Genomic DNA, 21,724 nt, shown 5'->3' with positions numbered 1-21,724 from the left:
CATTACTGGCTAGGATATGGCGTTGATGGATAGGTTGGGAACATATTCCGGGTAACATGGAAGCATATTTGCATTTCTGGTGGCTTTTTTTGCAACACATCATACACCCGCTAGGGACGGTCTCGCACACTTTTTGGCATCCCATAGAACAAGATATTCCTCATATTTGTAAATTGTGAGACTCTGCATCATATTTCACGGAGGTTACAATTTTACGGCTATTCAAATGGCTATTCAAATGGCTATTTTTCTTCATTCAATATCATAGTCTTAACAAATTTCACGTCTTTTTGACGTATCTCTGCATCTGCTTCTAACTGCTTAGCTGATCTTGGCGTTGGAAAAGTCCATCTCTGGGTGCTGCGCCTGGAACTTCTTGAGAATGTCAAGTTTCTTCTGTTCATCCGACGTCGGCAGGCCCTTCTCCTTCTGCTGCTGGTCAAACATCATCTTCTCCACCATGCCACGTGTGGCCCCGTCCAGGTCCGACAGCTTGGACGTCTCAGGCTGGATGCGCGTCACGTCTATCTTGGGCGCCGTTGTCACCACGTGCGGCCACCACTCCATCTTGTTGATCTTGTCCAGGTGCACCTCGATCGTCTTGGTGCCGTCCGAGTTGGCCGACAGCGTCCACGTCGACTCGTCCAGCCGCACCGCCTGGAAGAGATCGCCCTTGACAAACGGCTCCTGTCCCTTGATGGCCACCGACAGCGCCGTCTTCTTGATGTCCACAACAAGATCGCGTGCCTTGAGGTTGCCGGGGATCGACACGGTCAGATCCAGGTCGCCAATGGTCTGAGTCCACTTGTACGGCAGCGCATCCTGCTCCTGCTGTTCCTTGGCGCGGGCGGCTGCCTCCTCGGCGGGCGTGGGTTCTGTTGGTGCCCGTTAGTACGTGTTGCCCGCTGGGACGTAGAGGGTTGACAGAAAAAATAAAGCACGTACCATTGTCAGCCATGGTGTATTATATCCCAGTTATGTGCGGTGGGAGAGAGAAAGAGTCGCGTGAGTGAGATCGGGAGGTCACAAATCAGGGCGACTTTTGACATTGGAACAAGGAGGTCGAAAGGCTGACGAAATGCACCTGCCCGCCCCGCCCTAACGCACCAAGCGCTCCTTCCGAACGCCTACAATTGAGATTCTAGGGCCTTCCCCCGCCATCAGCCATGTCGCTAGCCAATCACGGCTGCCCTTTGCACTGAGTTGTGAACAAAGCTCCAGCCTTGCCAAAATCTGACTAATCTTGGTATATGTAGCTTCAGAAGCTCCCCAGGCCTGATTCTTTCCTCACTCCAACTTCATCTTCAACCTGTTGCCGACCACGATCACGTCCGAGGGCGGTAGCTCGACCATCTGCACCCTTTGAATCCTCTGAAAACGGGCGCAGCACATGTAACATCAAGTCGAGTGTGCTCTAACCCAATGCCGTGAGAGCGTACAAGCGGTTCCCGACTCTCGATTGACCAGCCACGAGCTGCATAATCGATTAACGGCTTCCTCTTCCATCGGCCAACTCCTCCGAAACAAGCCTCTACAAAGAGTTCCAGCGACCACAACAGTGGCATACTCTTCAGGAAATATGGATGTCGTCGACCCAGCTGCCACTGGCGGCACCACGAACGGGTCTGTCGACGACATCTGCCCCGTCTGCAAGACCATCCGCTACCTGAACAAAGACATGGTGTTTCTTATCAACCCCGAGTGCTACCACCCCATGTGCTCCAACTGCGTCAACCGCCTCTTTGCCGGTCCCAACCAGTGCCCCTACGCCGGCTGCCACAAAACTCTGCGTCGCAAGGACTTTCGGAAACCATTCTTTGACGACCTTGTTGTTGAGCGGGAAGTCGACTTGCGCCGACGAGTCGCGGCAGTCTTTAACCAAAGCCAGGACGACTTTGAGAGCCTCGACGACTACAACGAATACCTTGAAAAGGTCGAGTCCCTGACCATGGACCTCGTCGGCACGGTTGTGCCGGCGCGTCGCGCTGCCGAGGCCGAGCTGTCGCGGTGGGAGGCCGAGCACCGGGCCGAGATTGACCGGAACCGCCGCCGCGGGGAGCGCGCCGACGAGCTCACAAAGGCGCGCATGGCCACGGAGAAGGAGGCAGCACGCACTCGCCGGTTGGAAGCCCTGCGCCAAGACGAAGAGGAACGTCGGGCCAAGGTGCGCGCCCACGAGGCCGATCTCGACAGTCTCAGCAAGGCACCTGACGACGACGGCGGCGTGGCAGCTGGGCGTATCATGCTCCGTCGCCGCGGCCAGCAACAGCGTGAGGGGCTCCTCAATGCCGAGGAGCAGGCCTTGCTCAACCGGGACAACGCCTCCAATGCACCGGGACTCACGATCCGTGGTCTCAAGGACAAGCGCAAGATTGCGGCGGCAGCAGCGGCAGCAGCCGACGGGCCTTACGATCCATACGAGGGCTTGGACCCGGCTCCCTCACGCTTCCGTGTGCAGCCCGGTGAGTATCGCAACACTTGGTTGCAGGGCGCGCGCGAGCACAACAGTCATGTGGTGGGCGGCTACGATGTGCACGAGTACTGCGCGCGGGCACTGTTCGAGGCGTTCTCCGGTCTGGCCGTCTTTGTCGACGACGAAAAAGAGACGGGCCGCGAAGGGTCGTCTGCCGTGGGCGTGGCAACGTACGGTGCATCATTGGCAGCTGGGGACCCATCCAATGTACCCATCAAGATGTAGGTCGACTCCTACTGAGCTAGAGAGCGGCTTATTTCTGACTCTATTTGTTCGATTTGATCTTTTATTGTATATGCATTGCAGTCGGCGTTTTGGATAAAAACTGTGATGAAATTGTGTCAAGGGCCACTTGTATCATATTTATAAAAGGAGGACTATTTGCTGAGAGTTTTCACAATAAAGCGGGCGTGATTATACACTTCAGTAGGCATCTTTGCTTATCAAATGAAAACTAAATTCTCAATATGTATTTGAATAGAGGAAGCTAGAATAAACGCATAAAACGTGGAATAGCATAGATGGTGAATGGAATAGAAAACAGCTCGGGTGAACTAAAGATGTGAAATAAAATGAAATAAAAGGAGGTTGGTAAAAATGATAAAACCCTGGAATATAAACGCCTCGCTGAATCAACAGTCAACAGTGGGTGGACAGCCAACAGCTGGCAAAGAGAGATAATAAAAAGCGGGTGGCAATTAAATGGCAAAAAAAGGAGAGGAAAAGGGAATGCCGCCCGTCTACAACAGCCGAACTACCTATTGCCATTGGTTCTGCTGTCCTGGGCGTGGGAAGACAGGCACCGTCTCGAGCTGGACTAGCAGGCCACCTGTATTCTGGTTGTGCTGCCAGCCCATGCCTGTGTTCTGGTTAATAAAGGTAGACTGCCGGAAGGGGTTTGTGCTGCCTGTCTGCTGTGGTATGAGCGGGGCAGCGCCCATCGAAGGTGTATTGTTGCTGAGACCACCTGCTGTGTGTGGCCGCAGTTGCTGTTCCTGCTGAGGCATGCCATAGTCTTTGGCGAACGGGTTTGTGCCCGTCTTCATCGGTACCAGCGCAGCTGGAGAGCCGGTCCCGGTAGCTGAGTTTGGCGTTCCGAACGGCAGTGCCGTTTGTGGCGAGTTGCGGGCGAAGGGGTTTGTCGATGTTTGTTGGGCGACAAGCGGGCTCGGGGTGCTGCCGTTGCTGAAGGTGGAGCCCATGTTTTGTACACCACCCGTGGGCATCATGGATTGTCTGAACGGGTTCGTGGCTTGCTGGCCAGCCGCCCTGCCGACCTGCTGTGGTCCCAGGGTCGAAGGGGTTGCTGGCTGCTGCTGCTGCTGGAATGACGCAGTTGAGTTCTGTGGAATCGATCCGAGAGCCGTTGGCTGGAAACCCTGTTGCTGTGGTTGCTGCTGTTGCTGTGGCGTAAACCCACCGAAACCCATGCCTGTGAAAGCAGGCTGCATTTGCTGCGGGGCCTGCTGTTGCGGCAGGTTGAAAGCTGCACCAGTAGACTGCATTTGGAACGGGTTGGTAGACTGGAAGCCGGTCGGCTGTGCACCGAAGCCGTTCGGTTGCTGCTGGAACATGCCGACGTGCTGCTGTTGCTGGTCAGGGAAGACGCCATTGTTCGCCACGTGGCCCCATGGCGTCATGCCGGTTTGCACCGTTTGCTGCGGCTGTTGTTGCTGTGGTGCAGGCTGTGCTTGCGCCGGGACTTGCTGCTCAAGGGTATCGAAAAAGTCAATGAGATTGTTGTTACTGGAACCGTTTGTGGTCTCCGCCGACTTCGTTGCTGTTGAGGACGACGGCTTGGCCGCTGTTGTGTTGCTGCGGTTTGTGGAGCTGCTCTTGTCGCCGCCCAGCGGCTTGGATGTTGAGCTGCTTGAGCTGCCCTTGGACTTTTTCGCATCGAGCTCGGCTAGGTACTGTCTGCGGTGGACCTCAAAGTCGGGGTCGCTGAGGTACTCCTCTAGCTGGCGGCCCAGGTTGACGGGCGCGTGCTTGAGCTTGGGCACCTCAACCCGGGTCTGGTGCTCATGTTGGCGGGCGATGCTGAGGAACTGCACAACGTGGTCGGTTTGCCGCGTAAAGGTTCGGTACACCTGCATTGCCCGGTCGGCGTCGACCTTGGACATCTCAAAGAAGTGACCTGTACGAGGGTGTGTTAGTACCGACTATGTTACCCATGTCACCGATGCTGCGTGGCCCTGCTTGCGTCTCATGGTATATGGCTTACCCAAGATATTGATCATGGCCTGGTTGAGAACCTGGAACAGGGCCAACAGGTCCCGGACCAAAAGGCGGAAGACAAAGATGGTGATCTCGTTTAGCTGGTCGCCGTCGATAATCTGGTTGTCCAAGATGTTAGCACTCAGAACACAGACTACCCAAGTCGGATGGTTCCACCACGACGTGCACGAAAAGACTCACGTCGCTGCATTTCAAAAGGGCCGTGAGCTGGTTCTGCACAGCCTCGGTCTCACGCAACAAGCCCTTGTCCACCGTGAGCTTCTCCAGGCGTGTCTCTTTAACTCGCACCCAGTCGCAATTTGTGTCTCGGTACGCTCGTGCTCGTTCGTTCAGGTAGGTTGCGTAGTGCCTGATGTTCCGGCCTTGTGTCTGTGCTGTAGAGGAAAGTCAGCGATATACTCCAAGCCCGCCATCCAACATTTACTCTTTCGTCACAAACAAAGCACGATACATCTGGACGCCATGCATCCTTCCTGTCTTGCCACATACCATCATTAATCGAAATTGGGGCCAAAATATTCCGGTGCTTGGCGAGATAGGAAAGCGTGGCGTCGTGGGCGCCCTCACGGACCATGAGGTGGACGGTAATCAAACTCTTGAAAACGGTCGTCCATGTGGAGTCGTGGAGGCGGTACTGCAGGGCGCGGAAGACCTCGCCGACGCCAGCTTCGTCTGCATGTGTGGCGATGAGGATGTGCTCGATGTACTTTGTTTTCGGCGGCGCAAGCTGGAGGTGGAGAAATAGGGCCGTCAGCAGAGAACGAAGGCAAGACGGACAGCGTCAAAAGACTGCATACATACCTTGACCTTGGTCGCGCCCTTGACGGACTTCTCAAAGGAGCTCGCCATGGTGGTCGGGGAGCTGCAACAGCTGCCAACTGAAGGCGGCGTTCTGGTGGGCGCCGGCGCAGAGGGTGCTATAAAGTCTGTGACACTATGAAGAAAACCGATGCACGAACAGGCTAGAATCCAACGACCTGGTTACGTCTTGAGGCCGAAAACTGGAGGGTTGCTAGAAACCGGCGACGTAAAAATCGATGATCGACAACCAGGGCCGCAGATATGAATAGGGCAGGGCACGACACGGGGATGCCGCAGGCGCATAAGCCGCTCTTGGTCGAAAACTGTCAGACAGCTGTCAAAGGCTACCAAGGGCGGGGCGATCAAGGGCGAGTAAAGAAAAGACCGCGGTGTACGTCGTATGTAGACTGAACCGTTTGAGCACGGCGGGCGGACAGGCCGCCAGGAAGTCGGATGGCGGGCGAGGGGAGAGACAGAGGACGTGCGCGAGTAGCAAGGAGCCGCAGTTTTTAAAGAGGAGATCGAGGGGCGTTAAGGGATTCAACGAGTTCGACGGGTTGCTTTCTTTGTGTACCCGTTTCGTGGCAGACGAGGGAAATAGGAGTGGGACAGGGACGACGTAGCTGGGTGTTTAGGCGACTGTTGCGACAATTGGTACCAACGCCATGGCAGAGGGGGAATAAATAACGATACCGGGACAAAACAACCAGGAAAGGGGGTGGAATCAAGTCAATGGGAAACCGACGAGGAAAGGAGAGCGAAAAGCAAGAGGCTGGGTGGAGAGAGGTGGAATGCTCGGCGGCGGCGGGAATTAGCTCCTGCAGGGCTGCGAACTGGCCTAAAGAGATAGAACAGACGCTCTGGGGAATGGTGGGAACGGCAGGCGGTGAGGCTGCGCGCGGCCAGAGAGAACGGCGCTACAAACGTGCAAAGTATATGAGGTACAATATTTGGCGTGAATGAAGCCGACGATAGTGCAAGTATTCAGGATAAATAGGCTACAAAGTTGGGATTCTAATGGGAAGGAACAACAGACAGGGCGAGCGAGGCACAGGAAGGCACAGCCAAGAGGATTACGCGGAGATGCGCCAGAATGGGCAAGAGAAGACGCTAACGGCGCTGTGTTGTGGTTACGGCGGTCTGCGTTTTACGACGTATTAAACCGCCAATTAGCTGCCATGGAAGGTGCTGACGTCGGGCAGCCATTGCACTGGGACAGTGGGGGATTCTTACCATACCAATTCTCCAGCGGCCACGCGAGGGCGATACACCCCTGATTGGTCAGGCCAGGCACGTCGATTCCCACTTATGGCAAGTATGTTTAGCAAGATATATTTTTCTATCCGGCTGGCCTAGGAGGGTAGCTATGAAAACGACAATAATGATCAAAACACGGGAAGACAAACAAACAATACATAAATGTTGAGAGGATGAGGGAGGACACAAAAGATAACAGCTGCACCAATAGCAGAATCCTGCCCAACTTTAGACAGAAGCTGTTGCGGGTCCGGGTCCCTGCGGAATGTGACGCAAAGTTAAGCAAAACAGATGGAAACCGACAACAAGAGCACGACAAGAAATGACAGGGCATGCAGAGGACACCCGGAAGCGACGCGAGAAAGCAAGACAGCGGGCACAGGGTGACATGGGAAACGACTTGTGTCTCGCCGTCCTGTCTCGCCGTCCTGTCTCTCCCTCTCTCCATTTCGGCATCCCTTATGTTGTGGCTTCCCTTTGCGTGTCCATCCCAAAATAGCGTTAGCAAAGGTTGCCTCCTTCTTTCAAGTGTTGGTCAGAGTGCCGTCATCGCGTCCGTTAATACAAGGTCGGTGTGCCGAACGCTTATTTCACGATTTCCAGTCCCTCCACGTACAGGCAACCACTTGAGCCTCCCGAAAAGAAGGAGAGTTACCAGAGGCGGAGGGTGGAAAGCATCATCTAGGAATACACGCTGGCTTTCATCATCTGTCGTTGTTAGTAACGGTGGACGGCGCGGTGGGTGTTGTGGCATCGAAAGGTGCTACTCACATTTACTTGAATTGGAAGGATGAAGAAAAAGAAGGGAAAAGAGAACCTCAAAGCTTCTCCCGAGCTTTTTTGTTATATATTTTTTTGACGGCGCGCTAGTGTCATGTGGGTCCTCGGCGCGGGCGGTTATTGGTCCGGGAAGACTTCTTTACAGTGCACATCAGCCTGATGTATCTCATCGCACTGTATCGTCATCAACTGCGTTGAGCTCCAGCGTTTTCAGGAACCACACGTCCTCGACGACAGCGATCCTGACTCGCGGTAGATTGCCGTTGCTTAGATATTTCCTTTTTATTATTATTATATCGCTATGTGCTTATAGCATAGACAACCACCACCCAATGACAGTGGCCATGAGCACAGCAGCCGTTTCACGCCATGGCGTACAGACACTGGCGGCCTCACGAAGCCGGTTCTGCTGTCGTGGCATCCGTGCAGTACCGAGACCGACCCTATGCCGGCTGTTCAGTGTTTCCTCCGCACGAATTTCTAAAGAAAGCTCCAAAACATCGAAAGTCACAGCTGAAGACAAAGCCAAACTGTGGGATGAATACAAACAGAGCTGTAAGAGACCTTGATATGACTTTGCAAATCTAGACTTACATATACAGATCTACTTGGCTGGATCCGGACTAATATACACGACAGTCCACTTTGCACCCGAGTCGCCTGCAGACAACCTCCGTGTAGGAGCCACTGTCACGGTGCATGGTTTTCTTGGGAAGCGTCGTGACATCTCGACCAAGGCAGCGTTCGTCGACGTTGTTCATCCAGGCCGACCACGGCCGGTGCAGGTACGCTCGGCATGGGAGGTGGAAGGCAGTCCCGAGCACGAACTGCACCTTCAACTCAAGGCGGCCAATGCGCATAGTCCCGTGTCTGTGACGGGCCAGGTCGAAGAGGTGTCTAGTGAAGGACAAGCCGAAGCACGAAACGCGCTCGTGCGCCTTGCAGGCATCCAGGTGCTCAATGCGTTCCCCCGCGACATCATCGTGTCCAAGGGCGTACAGTTCCCCGCCACGGCGCGCCACTTGCAGATGCGCTTCTCCGAAGCGTTGCAGCGGCGCCTGGCGTTCCGCAGCGACGTCGCCGGTTGGTCACGGCGCCAGCTGACGTCCGCCGGGTTCCGTGAATTTGAGACGCCCGTGCTCTTCAAATCGACACCGGAAGGCGCACGCGAGTTTATTGTGCCTACGCGGCGGCGTGGCTTTGCCTATGCGCTGCCACAGAGCCCGCAGCAGTTTAAGCAAATCTTGATGGCGTCGGGCGTTGCAGGCGGCTACTTTCAGTTTGCACGGTGCTTCCGGGACGAGGACTTGCGCGCGGACCGCCAGCCCGAGTTTACGCAGCTGGACCTGGAGATGGCGTTTGCAACGGGCGAGGACGTCATGCAGGCTGTGGAGCGGTATACAAAGGAGCTGTTTGCATATTTGGGCGAGACATACCGCCTCGTGAAGAATGGTACAGGCGACGGCAACGAAACCATCCCGGTCCCTGTCAAGGCACTCTCCCGGGGTAGAGGAACGCCGTCAACACGTCCGTATGCTGTGCTTCCGGATGAGCCCTTCCAGCGGATGGCGTACGACGAGGCCATGGCCAAGTATGGATCTGACAAGCCCGATTTGCGCATCCCAGGCGAGGTAAAGAACCACTGATATGCTTGTGACAGGCTCCAGGTTTAACATTTTTTTATTTTTGCTAACGCACTTTGTCGTTGTAGATCCACCGCCTGGACCACATCCTCCCTTCCAACTTCACAAGCATGATCACATCACTTGAAGACCCTATTGTTGACGCTTGGCGGTTGCGGCTGGACGGCAGTCCGTCAGAAAGTCGCAAGTTTGTGCAGCGGTTGTTTGATGCGCTGCCACCAGCGATCAGCAAGAACCCTGACGGTATGCCGGCCGTTATGGTCTACGACTCGAGCAAGCCCCTGTGCGGTCTCGCACCGCTGGGCCACGAGGCATTTGACGCACTGACCGACACAGACCTGCACCCGGAGCTGGCCAAACTGTCCGACCTTGAAGACGGCGACGTGCTGCTGCTACAGGCTCGGACGCGGGCGCCATTCTTCAGCGGCGGCTCGACGGCACTGGGCCTGCTGCGGCTGGAGGCGTACCGCGCGGCCGTCGAAGAGGAATTGCTGCCGTTTGATGACACGTTCCGGTTCTTGTGGGTGGTCGGCTTCCCCATGTTCACGCCGACCGACGCCGACACGACAGACCCTGGCCAGGGCGGGCATGCTGGGTTCTCGGCGACGCACCACCCGTTCACGGCGCCCCTGACTGAGCACGACTTTGAGCTGTTGACAACCGATCCGCTGCGCGCCAAGGCCGACCACTACGATCTGGTGGTTAACGGTGTTGAGCTGGGCGGTGGCAGCCGGCGCATCCACGTAGCAGCAGTGCAGGAGGCCGTCATGCGGGACATTTTGAAGATGGATGACGCAGGTGTGGCGCAATTCGGGCACCTGCTGGACGCGCTGCGGGCCGGGTGCCCACCACACGCCGGGTTTGCGCTGGGCTTTGACCGATTGGTGGCAGTCCTAAGCGGGACCGGGTCTGTCCGTGATGTGATTGTCTTCCCCAAGAGCATGAAGGGTGAGGACCAGTCTGTAAAGAGCCCCGGGCGGTTGACGCCTCAACAGTTGGAAACATACCACCTTGCTCTTCGGTCGGCCAAGGTCAGCCAGGGCGATGAAACAAAGACATAGACGGCGAAGGCGCAGATGAAGACGTAATAAGAAATACCCTGTTCTATTGTATAACCCCCCAAAACAAAAAACTATAAGATAAGAGACACTGTAGACACTAGAGCGCTTTCTAATAAACGCCAGTTGTATATTCCCCCCGGGCCCTCAAAAAACACTAAAAATTCTTGCCCGTGAATGGGCTCTGGACGCTGCTAAATCCTTGCGGGCAGGCACGGCCCAGTGCCGCGTTACCGCTGCGCATGTAGCACACCTTGGCGGCGGAGCAGGCGTCGTTCGTGCAGTTGGGCGTGCGCACGCTGCTCTTGCTTTGGTACAGGTTCATCTGACTGACGAGGCGGTGCGACTTGTCGGCCTCGATGGCCTCAGTAACGCGGTGCCAGAAGGTAGCGTTGAGCGGTGCATCATCTGGCCATTGCACGGCAGGGCCGTATGCCGCACGAGTTGAGTACTCAAAGCGGAAGACGGGGCCCTCACTGCCGCTGGCAGAGTCGGCGCTCGAATTAGACGGCGCCGTCACATTAAGTGCTTCGAAAGTGTCGACATCGGCATAGAACGTGTACGCGTCCATCACCTCCCAGGAGCCCGTATCGATCTCGTACATGCGGAAGCCCGAGTTGAGATTGGTCAGCGGTGTGATGGACGGCCCGACCCAGGCATTGGCAACGGCATCCTCGGCTGTCTGGCGGGTGGCATTGTTGCGGTAGTAAACAAAGGCCTGGTCCTCGTGGGTGTGGCCGAAAAAGACATTAGCAACGACGTGCGGCGAGTAGCGATCAATAATCTGGTAAAAGAGATCGGCACCGTTTGGCAGCGCGTTGGAGCCGTCCCAACCACTGAGCACGTGGCCCACGACAAAGACGCGCTGGCCCTCGTCTTCAGCACGCTGCAGCTCGCGGATCAGGAACGAAAAGATGCCCGAGAAGTCCGGGTTGGCGGCGTGCAAGAATGCATAGTAGTTGCTCTTGTAGTACATGTCGGTATTGATGGTGATGATCCGCACACCGAGGCGGTCGACGACTGAGTAGGCGCCGTAGTGCAGGGCGGCCTCGGCCGCGGCGGCGCCGTCGATCCAGCCATAGTGCTTCCACAGACTGGAGACGTGGTCGTAGTTCCACGAGAACTGGCGACCCAGCGGTCCCTTGTCGTCGATGCCCTGCGGCGCATCGAGGTTGTCCGGGGCCGTGTCGTGGTTGCCCAGGGCGCAGTAGATGGGCCCGCCAATGTACTCCTTGAAGAGCTGCCAAAGCGAGGCCTCGACGTACTCGACATAGGACTCGGAGAGCTGGTTGATGGGGTCGTGGGCGACCAGATCGCCCGTGTAGAGTGTAAAGGCCAGAGGATCCTCAGCCGATGTGCCGGTCAGAGGGGCAATCGCCTGCAGGGCGGCAAGTGCCAAAAAGTACGGCGAGTCGCAGCGGAAGTAGCCGAAGAGTGGCGCTGGCACGGATATCTCTGGGGTAGAGGCTGGACCGGCAGAGCTGGCGGTAGCCGTGCGGCCAGCCGCGAGATCGGGCGGCCGGCAGCAGAGGCCGGAGGTACAATTGGCTTCGCTGCCGACGAGATAGCGCGGGTCCAGATGCAGATCGGAAATGTGCAGAACCTTGACACGCTGGCCACTCCGTGCTGGCACGGTTTTTGCATGGGGTGGTCGCGGCTTGGGAAAGACGGCCTTGACAGACTGCACGCCGGGGCTGGGGCAGAATTGTGTGCTGAGCGATGCACAAATGTACTGGCCATCAAGTCCCGTCACATCGGCCGCCGCGAGAATCTGCGTCCACGCAGCACCAAACGTCCCAGGGGCGTAGTTGGTGGCACAAGTTTCGTTGGACGCAAACCCCGTTGCTTCACACAGCGCAACCATGGCGGCAGGTAGAGCAGAGGGCGCCAGACGGGCAGCCATCTGGCCGACGGCCAAAGCAGCGACACAGCGCGAGCAGTTGTTGGGGAATGACCGGTTGGCCGAGAGAATGTCTTTGATCTCGGCCGTGGCGGCCCGGATGACGGCAGAAGCACTTGCATCGCTCAGGTTGGCCAGCGGCTGCGGGTAATAGATGGGATCGTCGTTCGTGTCTGGAATGCTGAACGGGCTCGTCAGGTTGAGCGGAAAGGTCTCCTTCAAAGCCGGGTCGCTCAGCACAGGCTGGGGCTCGTTGGTCGGGCCGGGCTTGACATAGTAGCTAGCAAAAGCCGTTGTCGGAAAGGCCGCAGGCACGACATAGGCCGAGATGCCCGGGATGTGTGTAGCGGGCTGTGCCGATGGCAGCGTCGCGGTGGACGAGGTACCGGTGGCACCAGCAGCGACATGCCCAGCTGTGGCTGCGGCCACGGCCAAAGCGGTTGAGGACTTCATGTTCAAGAGCAAGACGAGTAGCAGGGAGACAGACACAAGCACCAGGACAGCAAAGGCGGATGTCGTCAGGGCACCGTGGGCTGCGTCTCTGGGCCTCATGGGGCGCATCAGCCGTCTCGCGGCGGGAAGCAGGCGTTATATAGCATGTAGTATGTGGAGGCAGTGAGGGGAAGAGTCGAGTGCCATGCCACTTTGAGGACGGGCCGCAAGAAGACGTTCAAAGCGGAGAGGAGGTGCCGCGGGCGAGCTGCAGTGAGATGCGAGAATTGACAGCGGACAAATGGACAAATGGGGAGGCTGGGAGTGCAGCACGGAGAAAACGTGCTCGAGAACAACGCGCGATGTCGTCGAGATCGACGCTCTTGGAACTACTCACCGATCCCTCAAAGGAAACAGAAGCTGTTGCAGGGCCAGCGATGAGAGGATCGGCAAGTTCCATGTGCGCAAGCGACCCCAGCGGAGACGGGGCGCGATAGCAGCGTGAAAGCCGCGTTATCACACTATGGGATACGAAGCGAGCTTGCGTCGGTGTCTTGGAAAGTCATCGGTGGAACGTGCTTATGCCCTATAAGTTCATAGGTCAGCCGTTCCCAGCAGCCGGGCGAGGTCTCATTCAGACCCCAGCAGAGCTTCGCCCGGCTGACGGGATATGAGCATTAGCGGCGGGAGCGAGCTGTGATAGTTCGTGTTGGTGGCAGCTTATATCATTTATCAGCATCGAGCTCCCGCTTTCGATCATTGTAATTGACCTTTGAGTTTTTTTTGAAGGTCTCGATGTTGTTCTGAAGTTTACCGAATACTCCATCAATCGCTTAAAGGTGTCGAATGATGACAAGTCGTGCATGTATAGTGGCTAGGGCCGTTTAACGATTGGTCTTGGCAGGTTGGGGCAGCTTGCTGGAAATGTAAACAGAATCTGAGAGAAGGCTGAAAAACGATCGAGAGGTTCCCAGTAGCAGATTCACGGTCGATGCTGCCTGCTGAACAGCCTGCTGAATGTGGGGAGGCGTGACTACTCCATTGCTCTTTCTGTATGTCGTGAATTGTAGTTGCCGTACAGATCTATTGACTGCAGCTCTTGCCTCCTCTCCTACAAACGGGTCTCTGCGAACAGGAAGGTGCATTGAGCATTCACGACAGTAGACTAGCTCTCTCTACTCTTTCTACAAGTAAGTGAGCACATACTGGCAGGAACGACTCTGCCGGGTATCGAATCTGCATCACAATAGAGCAGGCACGATAGAGATTGCACATGGCCTCGCAATACGGCGTATGTTGGAGTTTTCTCGTGCCATCAATGATCACCGTAGACGGTGAATGACACTCAGCCAGGCCAAAGCAAGGCCTCTCCGTTACACAACTGTGGAGACTTTTTGCGACTTTTTGGCACAGTGAATGATGGCACATGAATAGCATGAAGAGCTCCAAACTGTGCTTCAAGTGCGTAGTTTCCTAATTGGGACAGACCAACTGCCATTGTAATTGGCACTCTACGCCGACGAAAGAGAGAAAGAACCTGGCAGCCTGTTCGGATCCCTTGCTTTCATTCTGGTCTTTAATTTCTGCGAAACATTCTCTCTGAACTCTTTTTTCTTTTCTCCAACCTCAACCAACGCTCCTGTGCACTTCCAAGTCGCGAAAAAGTACGCCGACAGCTCGTCGACGTTCCACAGCTACCCTTGGTTCACTATTCGCAATAGCGCCACACGTGACGGTTCACGTGGAGACATCTAGCACACCTCTCAAATCCGTCCACTAATCTTTGCTACGCGCATCGCGCTTGGGACGCTCCGATGGACGACACATCGCCGTCGGCGTCTCAGCCATTCCCAGCAACCCCTCCACCCCTCGCAGCCTCTGCCTCGCCAGCCCTCTCTGTTTCGCTTCAGAAAGGTAGGGATCCAATCCGGGGACGCTCAAAAACGGCGCGCGCGGGGTCCAAGTCAACGCCACTTCGTTCAGCTGTTTTGAAAAACACCCAAAAGCGAAACAAGATTTCAGCATTGCTGCCCTCCTCGTCCTCGACCACACGCCGAACGCGCACCACGGCACACCGCGAAGCCCAGACATCAATGCCCGAGCTCGCGCAAAGTCCGTCTTCCCATACCACCGTCTCTTCGAGCAGTATCGTGGGGCCTTCGACCCAGCTCTCTCTCAGCACGAATCTGCCCAAATCTACCAAAAACAACAAGCAGAAGCCGGGAAAGCCAACAAAGCCCACAAAACCCACAAAGCCTACCAAGACTACCAAGCCTGCAAAGGAAACCACGCCGTCGCCTGCTACCGACAACGTCGAGGGTACAGAAAGCCAAGACGGCGAGTGGTATGCCATCAAGGACATTGTTGATGAGAAGCTTGAACGCGGCGTCCGTTATTATTTGATTGACTGGTGCAACGACGCTGTCACCGGCAAGTCGTACGAGAAGTCTTGGGTATGTTGTGTCTGGATTGCGACTGGCGAAGTTTTATGTTCTATGTTTCTATGCATTTATGTTTTTATGTTTTTATTCTTATTTACTTTTGTCTTTTTTTTTTGGAGTCTGGGCCGTCGGCTAACTTTCTAGATTCCTGCACGCGACGCCAACAGCGAGGCTGTCCGCGACTGGAAACAGGTCAAAAAGGCACGCAACATCCAAACTGCCGGCCAGTCTACGCTCAAGACCAAACCCAAGCCTAAGCCTAAGCCCAAGTCCAAGTCCAAGTCCAAGTCTACGGCAACGCATGCACCCAAGGCTAGCAAGCCCAAGTCTTCGCCTGCAAAGTCTGTCCCGGCCGAAATCTCCTCTCAGAGCTCGTACGCCAACACAAGCAGCGTTCTCACGTCCCAGGAGTCTCAGGCTCTCACGCCACCGTCTGGTAACGGTGTCAGCGAGGTTCCCGAAAAGAGCACCGGCAGGAGGCTGCAGCGCAAGCGTCCTGTCTCTCCTTCTGAGAATAAAAACGCGGGCGAGGACGCCGCCCCACCGCCGCGCAAGAGACGCCTTGTACGGGGCATTCGACCGGACACAAGCCGTGCTGTCGAGCCCAACTTGAACGGCAACGATCAGAACCAGGGCCAGAGTGTGCTTTCTTCACCTCCTGCCACTCGCGAACAGAGCGTTGATCACAACGAGGAGCCTCGCAACCTGGACGGCCTTGACCCAGATACCGTCCTCCGCACTGCAGCTACTGTCCACTTGGTCGATATTACCACGCGTCCAGACTTTGACCCCAAGGAGTACGTCCGCCTGTCACAGCAATCCCACCTTTCCCAGATCTCCCGTCTCGCCCTGCAGAGGAACGGGTGGTTGCAGCCGCAGTCTGCCGTTGCTTTCCAGTTCTCGTCAGACGACCTCCCCAGTTTGTCACCCGCCAGTGAGCAGCTCTCCTCTTCGGTCTACCATTCCTCGCAGAAGTCCAACTCGCCGGACGAGGCTGATTTTGAAGAAGATTGCCTGCAGCTACCCTCTGGACACACGATCCCTGACTCCCAGGCTGAAGAAAGCGGCACCCTTCGCACCGTCATTGGTTCAGACGACGAGCTGCCACTATTCGTCGACCAGTTCGAGGACAGCAGCCCCATCCCCGACGAGGTTCTAACACCGAAAGTGTACCAGGCTTCGCAGGAGTCACTCCAACAGGCTGCAACTTCACAATCTCCATCTTTTACCCCCTCAGTCCTCTCACAGCAGCCGGCCCCAAATACCGACAGCACTGCCAGTGGTGAAGCACAGGTTGTTCCGCCTCCTCTCCCTACCCCGTCCCAGGACAACCAGCTGTTTCGGTCATCTGCCGACTTGGCATCTGAAGAAGAGCCCTCTGCACCTGTTGAAGCCAGTGCTGATAAGTCCACTGCCAGTGGCACTGGAAGCGCGTCTCTTAATTTCCTGACGCAGCCCGAGCCCGATTTTTGCCTTCTTACCCAGGAAAGCCAACAGCCGGGCCGACCGACCGGACAGCAAATTCCAAGCGGCACAACAACCCCCCTTTCCTCCTCCGCAGCCGGCAGCAACAACTTTTCTACTGTGTCTGTCATTCACGACTCGACACGGCCGATCCGCGTTGCTGGTACGGTCCTAAGCGCTGCCCGCAACACTTCGCAGACAACTGGCAGCTCCTCATTGTCTATCCCACTTCTCTCGTCGGCGCAGATTGTGCCGCCTCCCTACAACAACCAAGGCCACGATCTTGTGTTTGATAACCCGGCCGATCTCTCCAACTCCCGCCCCAACAATCCCTCCCAGCAAATCTACAGAGCCCCAGAAGCGATCATGGACGAATCGCCCCGGCAGCCCATGTCGGCTGTCGACAAACTCCGGCGGGCATTGCAGTCTCAGTTTGATTCAACGGCCAACGACGATGCTATGGTCGACAGTAGTTTGACCGACGAGGATGACCCGCTTGTCCTTGCTGAGATCCGTCGTCTCGAAGAGGAAATGGCGGCCGCCTCCTCCCAGCAGCAGGAGCGGCAGCCGCATCAGCAGGCCTCCCAAGAAGAGAGCATCGCCAGCAGCTCAAGTAATGTCTTGCCTGCTTCAGCTCCATTAGCGACTGTATCGACAGGTACGGTGCTGGATCAACCACACAAGGATCCTCTTCTGGCAACCAGAGCAGACGCTGCGCTTGACGCCCCTGGCACCATTGATACTTCGCCGCCGCTTCTAATCTCTCCCACCGCCATTAGCAACGCACCTGATATCCACTCCGTTACGATTGCACCCGGTGACCTCTCCTTTATTGATGCTGACCCTATGGCGGCTTCTGGCCTCGAGCTGTCGCCTGAGCCCGAACCTAAGTACCCTTTGGTAGGTATCGAAGGCAGCGGCAATACGGGCAATACTGATGTTGACGATTTCGACGGGAACGAAGAGGCTGTAAATGCCAGCGATGGTGATGACGCTGGAGAAGACGATGAGGCCAAGAAGAATGAGGCCGAAGAACCGTCCAGTCCTCTGTCCATGGAGGGCAATGAAGATGATCTCCCATCCTTGTCAGGCCCCAACTTCACCACCTCTAGCTACGTTGTGACACTCCCTTTTGCTGCCAACACGCGCCAGTACTACGCCGATCTCGTTATCGAGAAAGAGAACCAGAAGGCCATCAAGGACTTTAGTGAAGTCTTTTCCCGCGATGTGTACGAGGTTCCAAGTGCCGAGGCAGTTGCCCGCGTTGATGAACTGCTGCGCAAGCTGATGGACTTTTCTGATCTACCGACATTCTACGACAGCCTCCCACCTATGTCCAAAGAGGCCATGATGAAACACGCCGTCGACACGAACAGCAAGTACTCCTTTGTCTACGAGTTTCTCGAAGCCATCTCGACGCTCGAAAAGGACGTACTAATCCTCGTGCGCAAGGGTGTCGCCATGGACTACGTCGAGGCCATCGTCAGCACTGCCGGCATCTCAGTGGAACGCTTCCAAGCTGGCAGCCACACTCATCCCCGCCCCCTCAGCCCAGGCAAGGCCTCGACTGAATCAGGCGACTCTGTACAGCAGGAGAGACGACGCCGTCGAAGTGGTTCGCTCAGTGTCTTGCTAGCCGACACGGCCGAGATGCGCGAGGCCATAGGCGCGACCAGAACCAACGACGACGATTTCCTCCGGCCTAGTGACTTTGACATTGTCATTGGCTTCGATCACACGGCACGGACATCTGGCCTTCTTGGCTACTTCCTGGACGGCTCAACGGCGACGACAGAAAATGATGTTGCGCAGAACTATGACAAAGGCGCCCGCCGCCAGCTGCCAAAACCTATTGTCATGCTTCTAGTCAGCGCCTTGTCGCTGGAGCACGTCGACCTCCGTCTCGAACGTAACTCGGTTGATGACATGGAGCGCAAAAACGCCCTTCTCCTGTGCACGATTGAGTGCCTGTCCCATCTCAGAGATAACCCATACGACATCAACCCGCCAAAACCCCACGAGGCAGCCACAGCATTCGCCAAGATGATCGCGGAACCCTCTGATGTTCTAGCCTGGGGCCCGACACCGCTCCCCGAGGAGGTGTTTGATATTTATATGCATTCCTCGGGTGCCGCATCACAGCCCACATTTACGCAAGAAGAGACCATTGACGGTGGCCTCTTCACATCACGGAAACGGCAATTGGTAAGTTGTACAAGCCTATTTGTGGATATAAAAAAGGTTACTATAGAGTCCAAGGCACAACTGACACTTAAAACAGGACGATGACGATCAGGTCAGCGACATACCGAAGCGAGTGCGTCTGACTGATACCACGAATCCCATTGTTCGCGAAGTACCGGTACAGTTCAACGATATCATCAAATATGCCCTGGGCCGCCTTGATGTGACGGCCGCCGACAGTGGTTCAACCGTTCAGATATCGCTAGCTCAGCTCGAAGCACTGGCTGCGAAGGTCACGCTCTTGGAGTCTCAATTGGAAGATAAAGAGGGCCTTGAGGCGACGTTGACGGAGCGTGTACGCACGCTGGACCGTCTGGTCAAGAGCAACACCTCCACTATCATCAATTGTCAGAAGAAGCTGATTGAATCCGTCAAGGATCGCGGTATCTTTGAGGCTGAGCGAGATAAGGCCATTAAGGAAGCCGACGCAGTCAAGGAAAAGCTGGAAGCTCGCACGGCGTCACTGGCCGAGCTGCGCACCGAGACGACGGCGCTCGAGAACCGCCTTTCTGAGGCAAACGCCCTTCTTGCTGGCTCCAGCCAGGTCGATGTGGCTGAGCTAGGCGCTGCCCGCGTTGCGCTCAAGGAAGCCCAAGACAAGGTCACGATGCTCGAGCGCAAGTCGTCCAATGCCGACAACGATCTATCCCACGCACGCCGTGCTTATCAGGACGCTTCCAACGCAGCCGCCGACTTGAGTGCCGAGAACCGCAACCTCAACGCCCGGATAAAGGAACTCGAACACCGTGCCAGCGACAACCTAGTCAAAATCCATGAGGCACAGAACCGCAACGAATCTGAAGCGGCCCGTCAGCAGTGGGCCGAAGCCGTCACCATGCTCGGTGAGCGCGAGCGCGAGCTCGAGTGGGCCCGCGAGGAACTACGCGTTCTGAAGAACAGCCGCCGTGAGACGCGCCAACAGAGCGTTCCCCGTAGCCCTCGGCTGAGCGTTATAAGCCCACGTACCGTGGGCCGCGGCAGCAGTGTCGGTGTTGGTGCCAACGGTGGCGGCAGCAGCAGCGCCAGTGCCACGCCCATCCCGAACATTGCTGGTGCGCCGGCAGTTGGTGCAGGGTTTGTCATGTCGGCGAGGGCTTCAGTCAGTCGCGGCAACAGCCCAGTGTCGGCCAACTTCGATCCGTCCGTTTATGGCGGCATGTTGTCGGGTGGCAACGGGGGAAGCGGCGGCAACGGCGGCACAGGTGGCGGTCCTCCGTTGCCTGGCATGACATACCTCAACTCCAACCAAGGTGGTGGCCGTTGGGGCCATCTGCGAGACTGAGTTGTGTTTGACGACAAACCGCACGAGACGTGTGGATTTCTTTCGTCTTTAATCTTTGAGTCTTGTTTTCTTGGCTCTCTGTTTGGGGCCTTCATCGCTGCCCCTTCTTCGATGTCTTAACTTTCCGTCAGCGACTTATGTTCTTGTTTTTGTTACCCAACTACGTGTGTTTACAATCTAGAGATTTCTATCATTTCACGGCCATGGTTTCTTTTTCTAACTTTTTCTTTTCTCTTTTGTCTTTTTTTTCTTCGTAGCTTTCCATGTCTTTCTTTGTCTCTCACAGTTGTCGTTTGGGAGAGGGACCCAACGCGACCTGCTTCGATTCTCTGTATTATCTCCTTATTTTTTTTTAACTTTTATACTCCAAGACTTTTCATGTACTGACCTTGAGTCAACGTCAAAAATACTGTACCGTCACCATGCGGAGCCTCTGGCATAGGGCCTTCCATTGCTTATATAGTGTACTAAGAATGTACACCTTTCAGTTTGTTTCATGATAATCTAAAGAATTTCTCATAATCAAGCCGCCAACCAAGTTTTGTCGTCCATGTATCTGGTCCCATGTATCAGTTCCTTTCTTAGCCCGGTGCCATACAAAACGTGGTATATAGCGCACGATGTGCCTTACCGTATAGAATTACGCCTTTGACATCTCCCACGTCATTACGTATCACCGGTGAAAATCAGAAAGGCAGAGACCATATAAAGAGAGTCGGTTTCCTCGATGCAAGAATTAAAAATGACAAAAAGGACTCCACGCCACGCTCACACCGAAGCCCAAAGCCAGAAGAGAAGTGAAAGAAGACGAAACAAAAGGTGAAACGAAAAATAATAAAAGCCAAACAACCGCACATGACGCGCCATTCCGCAGGCCTTTTCCCTTTTTTTGTGTACCTATCCCAGATCCATGTCCATCTCCATGTCGTCGACTTATCTTAGTCAACCGCAGCCTCCAGCGCCTGCTTCCTAAACCGTTCGCTGGATGTAAAACAAAATCCTTGGTCCGATGCAGTGCAGTTTTGTTCTCCTCACTGTCTTTTGTTTTGGTCCGAAAATCCCTTCTCTTGTTCTTCCCGAGAAATGAGTTCCCCTGTTGTTCGCCCGCTGTCACTCCGATCCTTTCCCAATTGTTGCGAGCGCACAAAGTCAAAGAAAAGCAGAAGGCTCAAGCAAAACCAGGCAAAAACAGTTGCAAAGTGGTAGCAAATGAAAATATAAACAACCTGTAAAGACAGACAAGAATGGTGTAACGGAAGAGCAATGATCAAAGGGAAGAATGAAAGGACGGAAAGAGGTAAAGCTGCACAAAAGAAGCACAAAGACGATCTAGGCCCTGGGACCAACATGTGGTAAAGAAGAAGAAACACATCAAAATAAAATGGCCGCATACAACGGACGAGACGATGCAACAATACCGAAATCCAACATGGAATAAAACAGTCCATAAAAAGAAAAGAAGAATCACCGACACCGGTCCAATCGCAGTTCGCTCAACCTTTCCCCTTTTATATGGCCCTTGTTGTTAATAAAGATCGATCGCCCGCTCAATTTTGCCTTCCTGCCAGTTCCTTTTTTTGCTCCCCAAGCATGCCAGAGATTGCCAAGGCTAATGCAACACAAACCCTTGCGAAGAATAACAAAGCCCGAGACCACCGGGTGTGTCGCACAAAAATAAAAAGTCAAAGATAAACACTTCTTACCAGGCCCG

General features: G+C 55.3%; 6 protein-coding genes across 6 annotated transcripts; 3 read left to right on the top strand and 3 right to left on the bottom strand.

The window, feature by feature from the left end:
* Positions 1–321: 321 nt before the first annotated feature.
* Positions 322–958, bottom strand: SPSK_05582 (nuclear movement protein nudC; the record flags this gene model as incomplete). Its single annotated transcript, XM_016732325.1, has 2 exons — positions 322–875; positions 946–958. 2 exons carry the CDS (start codon positions 956–958, stop codon positions 322–324), a joined length of 567 nt encoding a protein of 188 aa, XP_016583821.1.
* A 621-nt stretch (positions 959–1,579) lies between these two features.
* On the top strand, positions 1,580–2,698 carry SPSK_05383 (CDK-activating kinase assembly factor MAT1; the record flags this gene model as incomplete). The annotated part of the gene is made up of 1 exon (XM_016732131.1): positions 1,580–2,698. One exon carries the CDS (start codon positions 1,580–1,582, stop codon positions 2,696–2,698), a length of 1,119 nt encoding a protein of 372 aa, XP_016583820.1.
* A 533-nt stretch (positions 2,699–3,231) lies between these two features.
* Positions 3,232–5,560, bottom strand: SPSK_05002 (ENTH domain protein; the record flags this gene model as incomplete). Its single annotated transcript, XM_016731759.1, has 5 exons — positions 3,232–4,610; positions 4,698–4,809; positions 4,892–5,085; positions 5,201–5,438; positions 5,513–5,560. The coding sequence occupies 5 exons, from the start codon at positions 5,558–5,560 to the stop codon at positions 3,232–3,234; spliced, it is 1,971 nt and encodes a 656-aa protein (XP_016583819.1).
* Positions 5,561–7,918: 2,358 nt separating this feature from the next.
* Positions 7,919–10,253, top strand: SPSK_05001 (aspartyl-tRNA synthetase; the record flags this gene model as incomplete). The annotated part of the gene is made up of 3 exons (XM_016731758.1): positions 7,919–8,104; positions 8,152–9,180; positions 9,261–10,253. The coding sequence occupies 3 exons, from the start codon at positions 7,919–7,921 to the stop codon at positions 10,251–10,253; spliced, it is 2,208 nt and encodes a 735-aa protein (XP_016583818.1).
* Positions 10,254–10,407: 154 nt separating this feature from the next.
* Positions 10,408–12,702, bottom strand: SPSK_05010 (sphingomyelin phosphodiesterase; the record flags this gene model as incomplete). Its single annotated transcript, XM_016731765.1, has 1 exon — positions 10,408–12,702. The coding sequence occupies one exon, from the start codon at positions 12,700–12,702 to the stop codon at positions 10,408–10,410; it is 2,295 nt and encodes a 764-aa protein (XP_016583817.1).
* A 1,694-nt stretch (positions 12,703–14,396) lies between these two features.
* Positions 14,397–20,013, top strand: SPSK_04796 (uncharacterized protein; the record flags this gene model as incomplete). Its single annotated transcript, XM_016731561.1, has 3 exons — positions 14,397–15,035; positions 15,168–18,692; positions 18,769–20,013. The coding sequence occupies 3 exons, from the start codon at positions 14,397–14,399 to the stop codon at positions 20,011–20,013; spliced, it is 5,409 nt and encodes a 1,802-aa protein (XP_016583816.1).
* Positions 20,014–21,724: the final 1,711 nt, after the last annotated feature.

Source organism: Sporothrix schenckii (assembly GCF_000961545.1).
Source record: "Sporothrix schenckii 1099-18 chromosome Unknown Cont49, whole genome shotgun sequence".
Classification (NCBI taxonomy): domain Eukaryota; kingdom Fungi; phylum Ascomycota; class Sordariomycetes; order Ophiostomatales; family Ophiostomataceae; genus Sporothrix; species Sporothrix schenckii.
The sequence above is the reverse complement of the archived record's forward strand: the minus strand, read 5'-3'. Positions and strand labels throughout refer to the sequence as shown.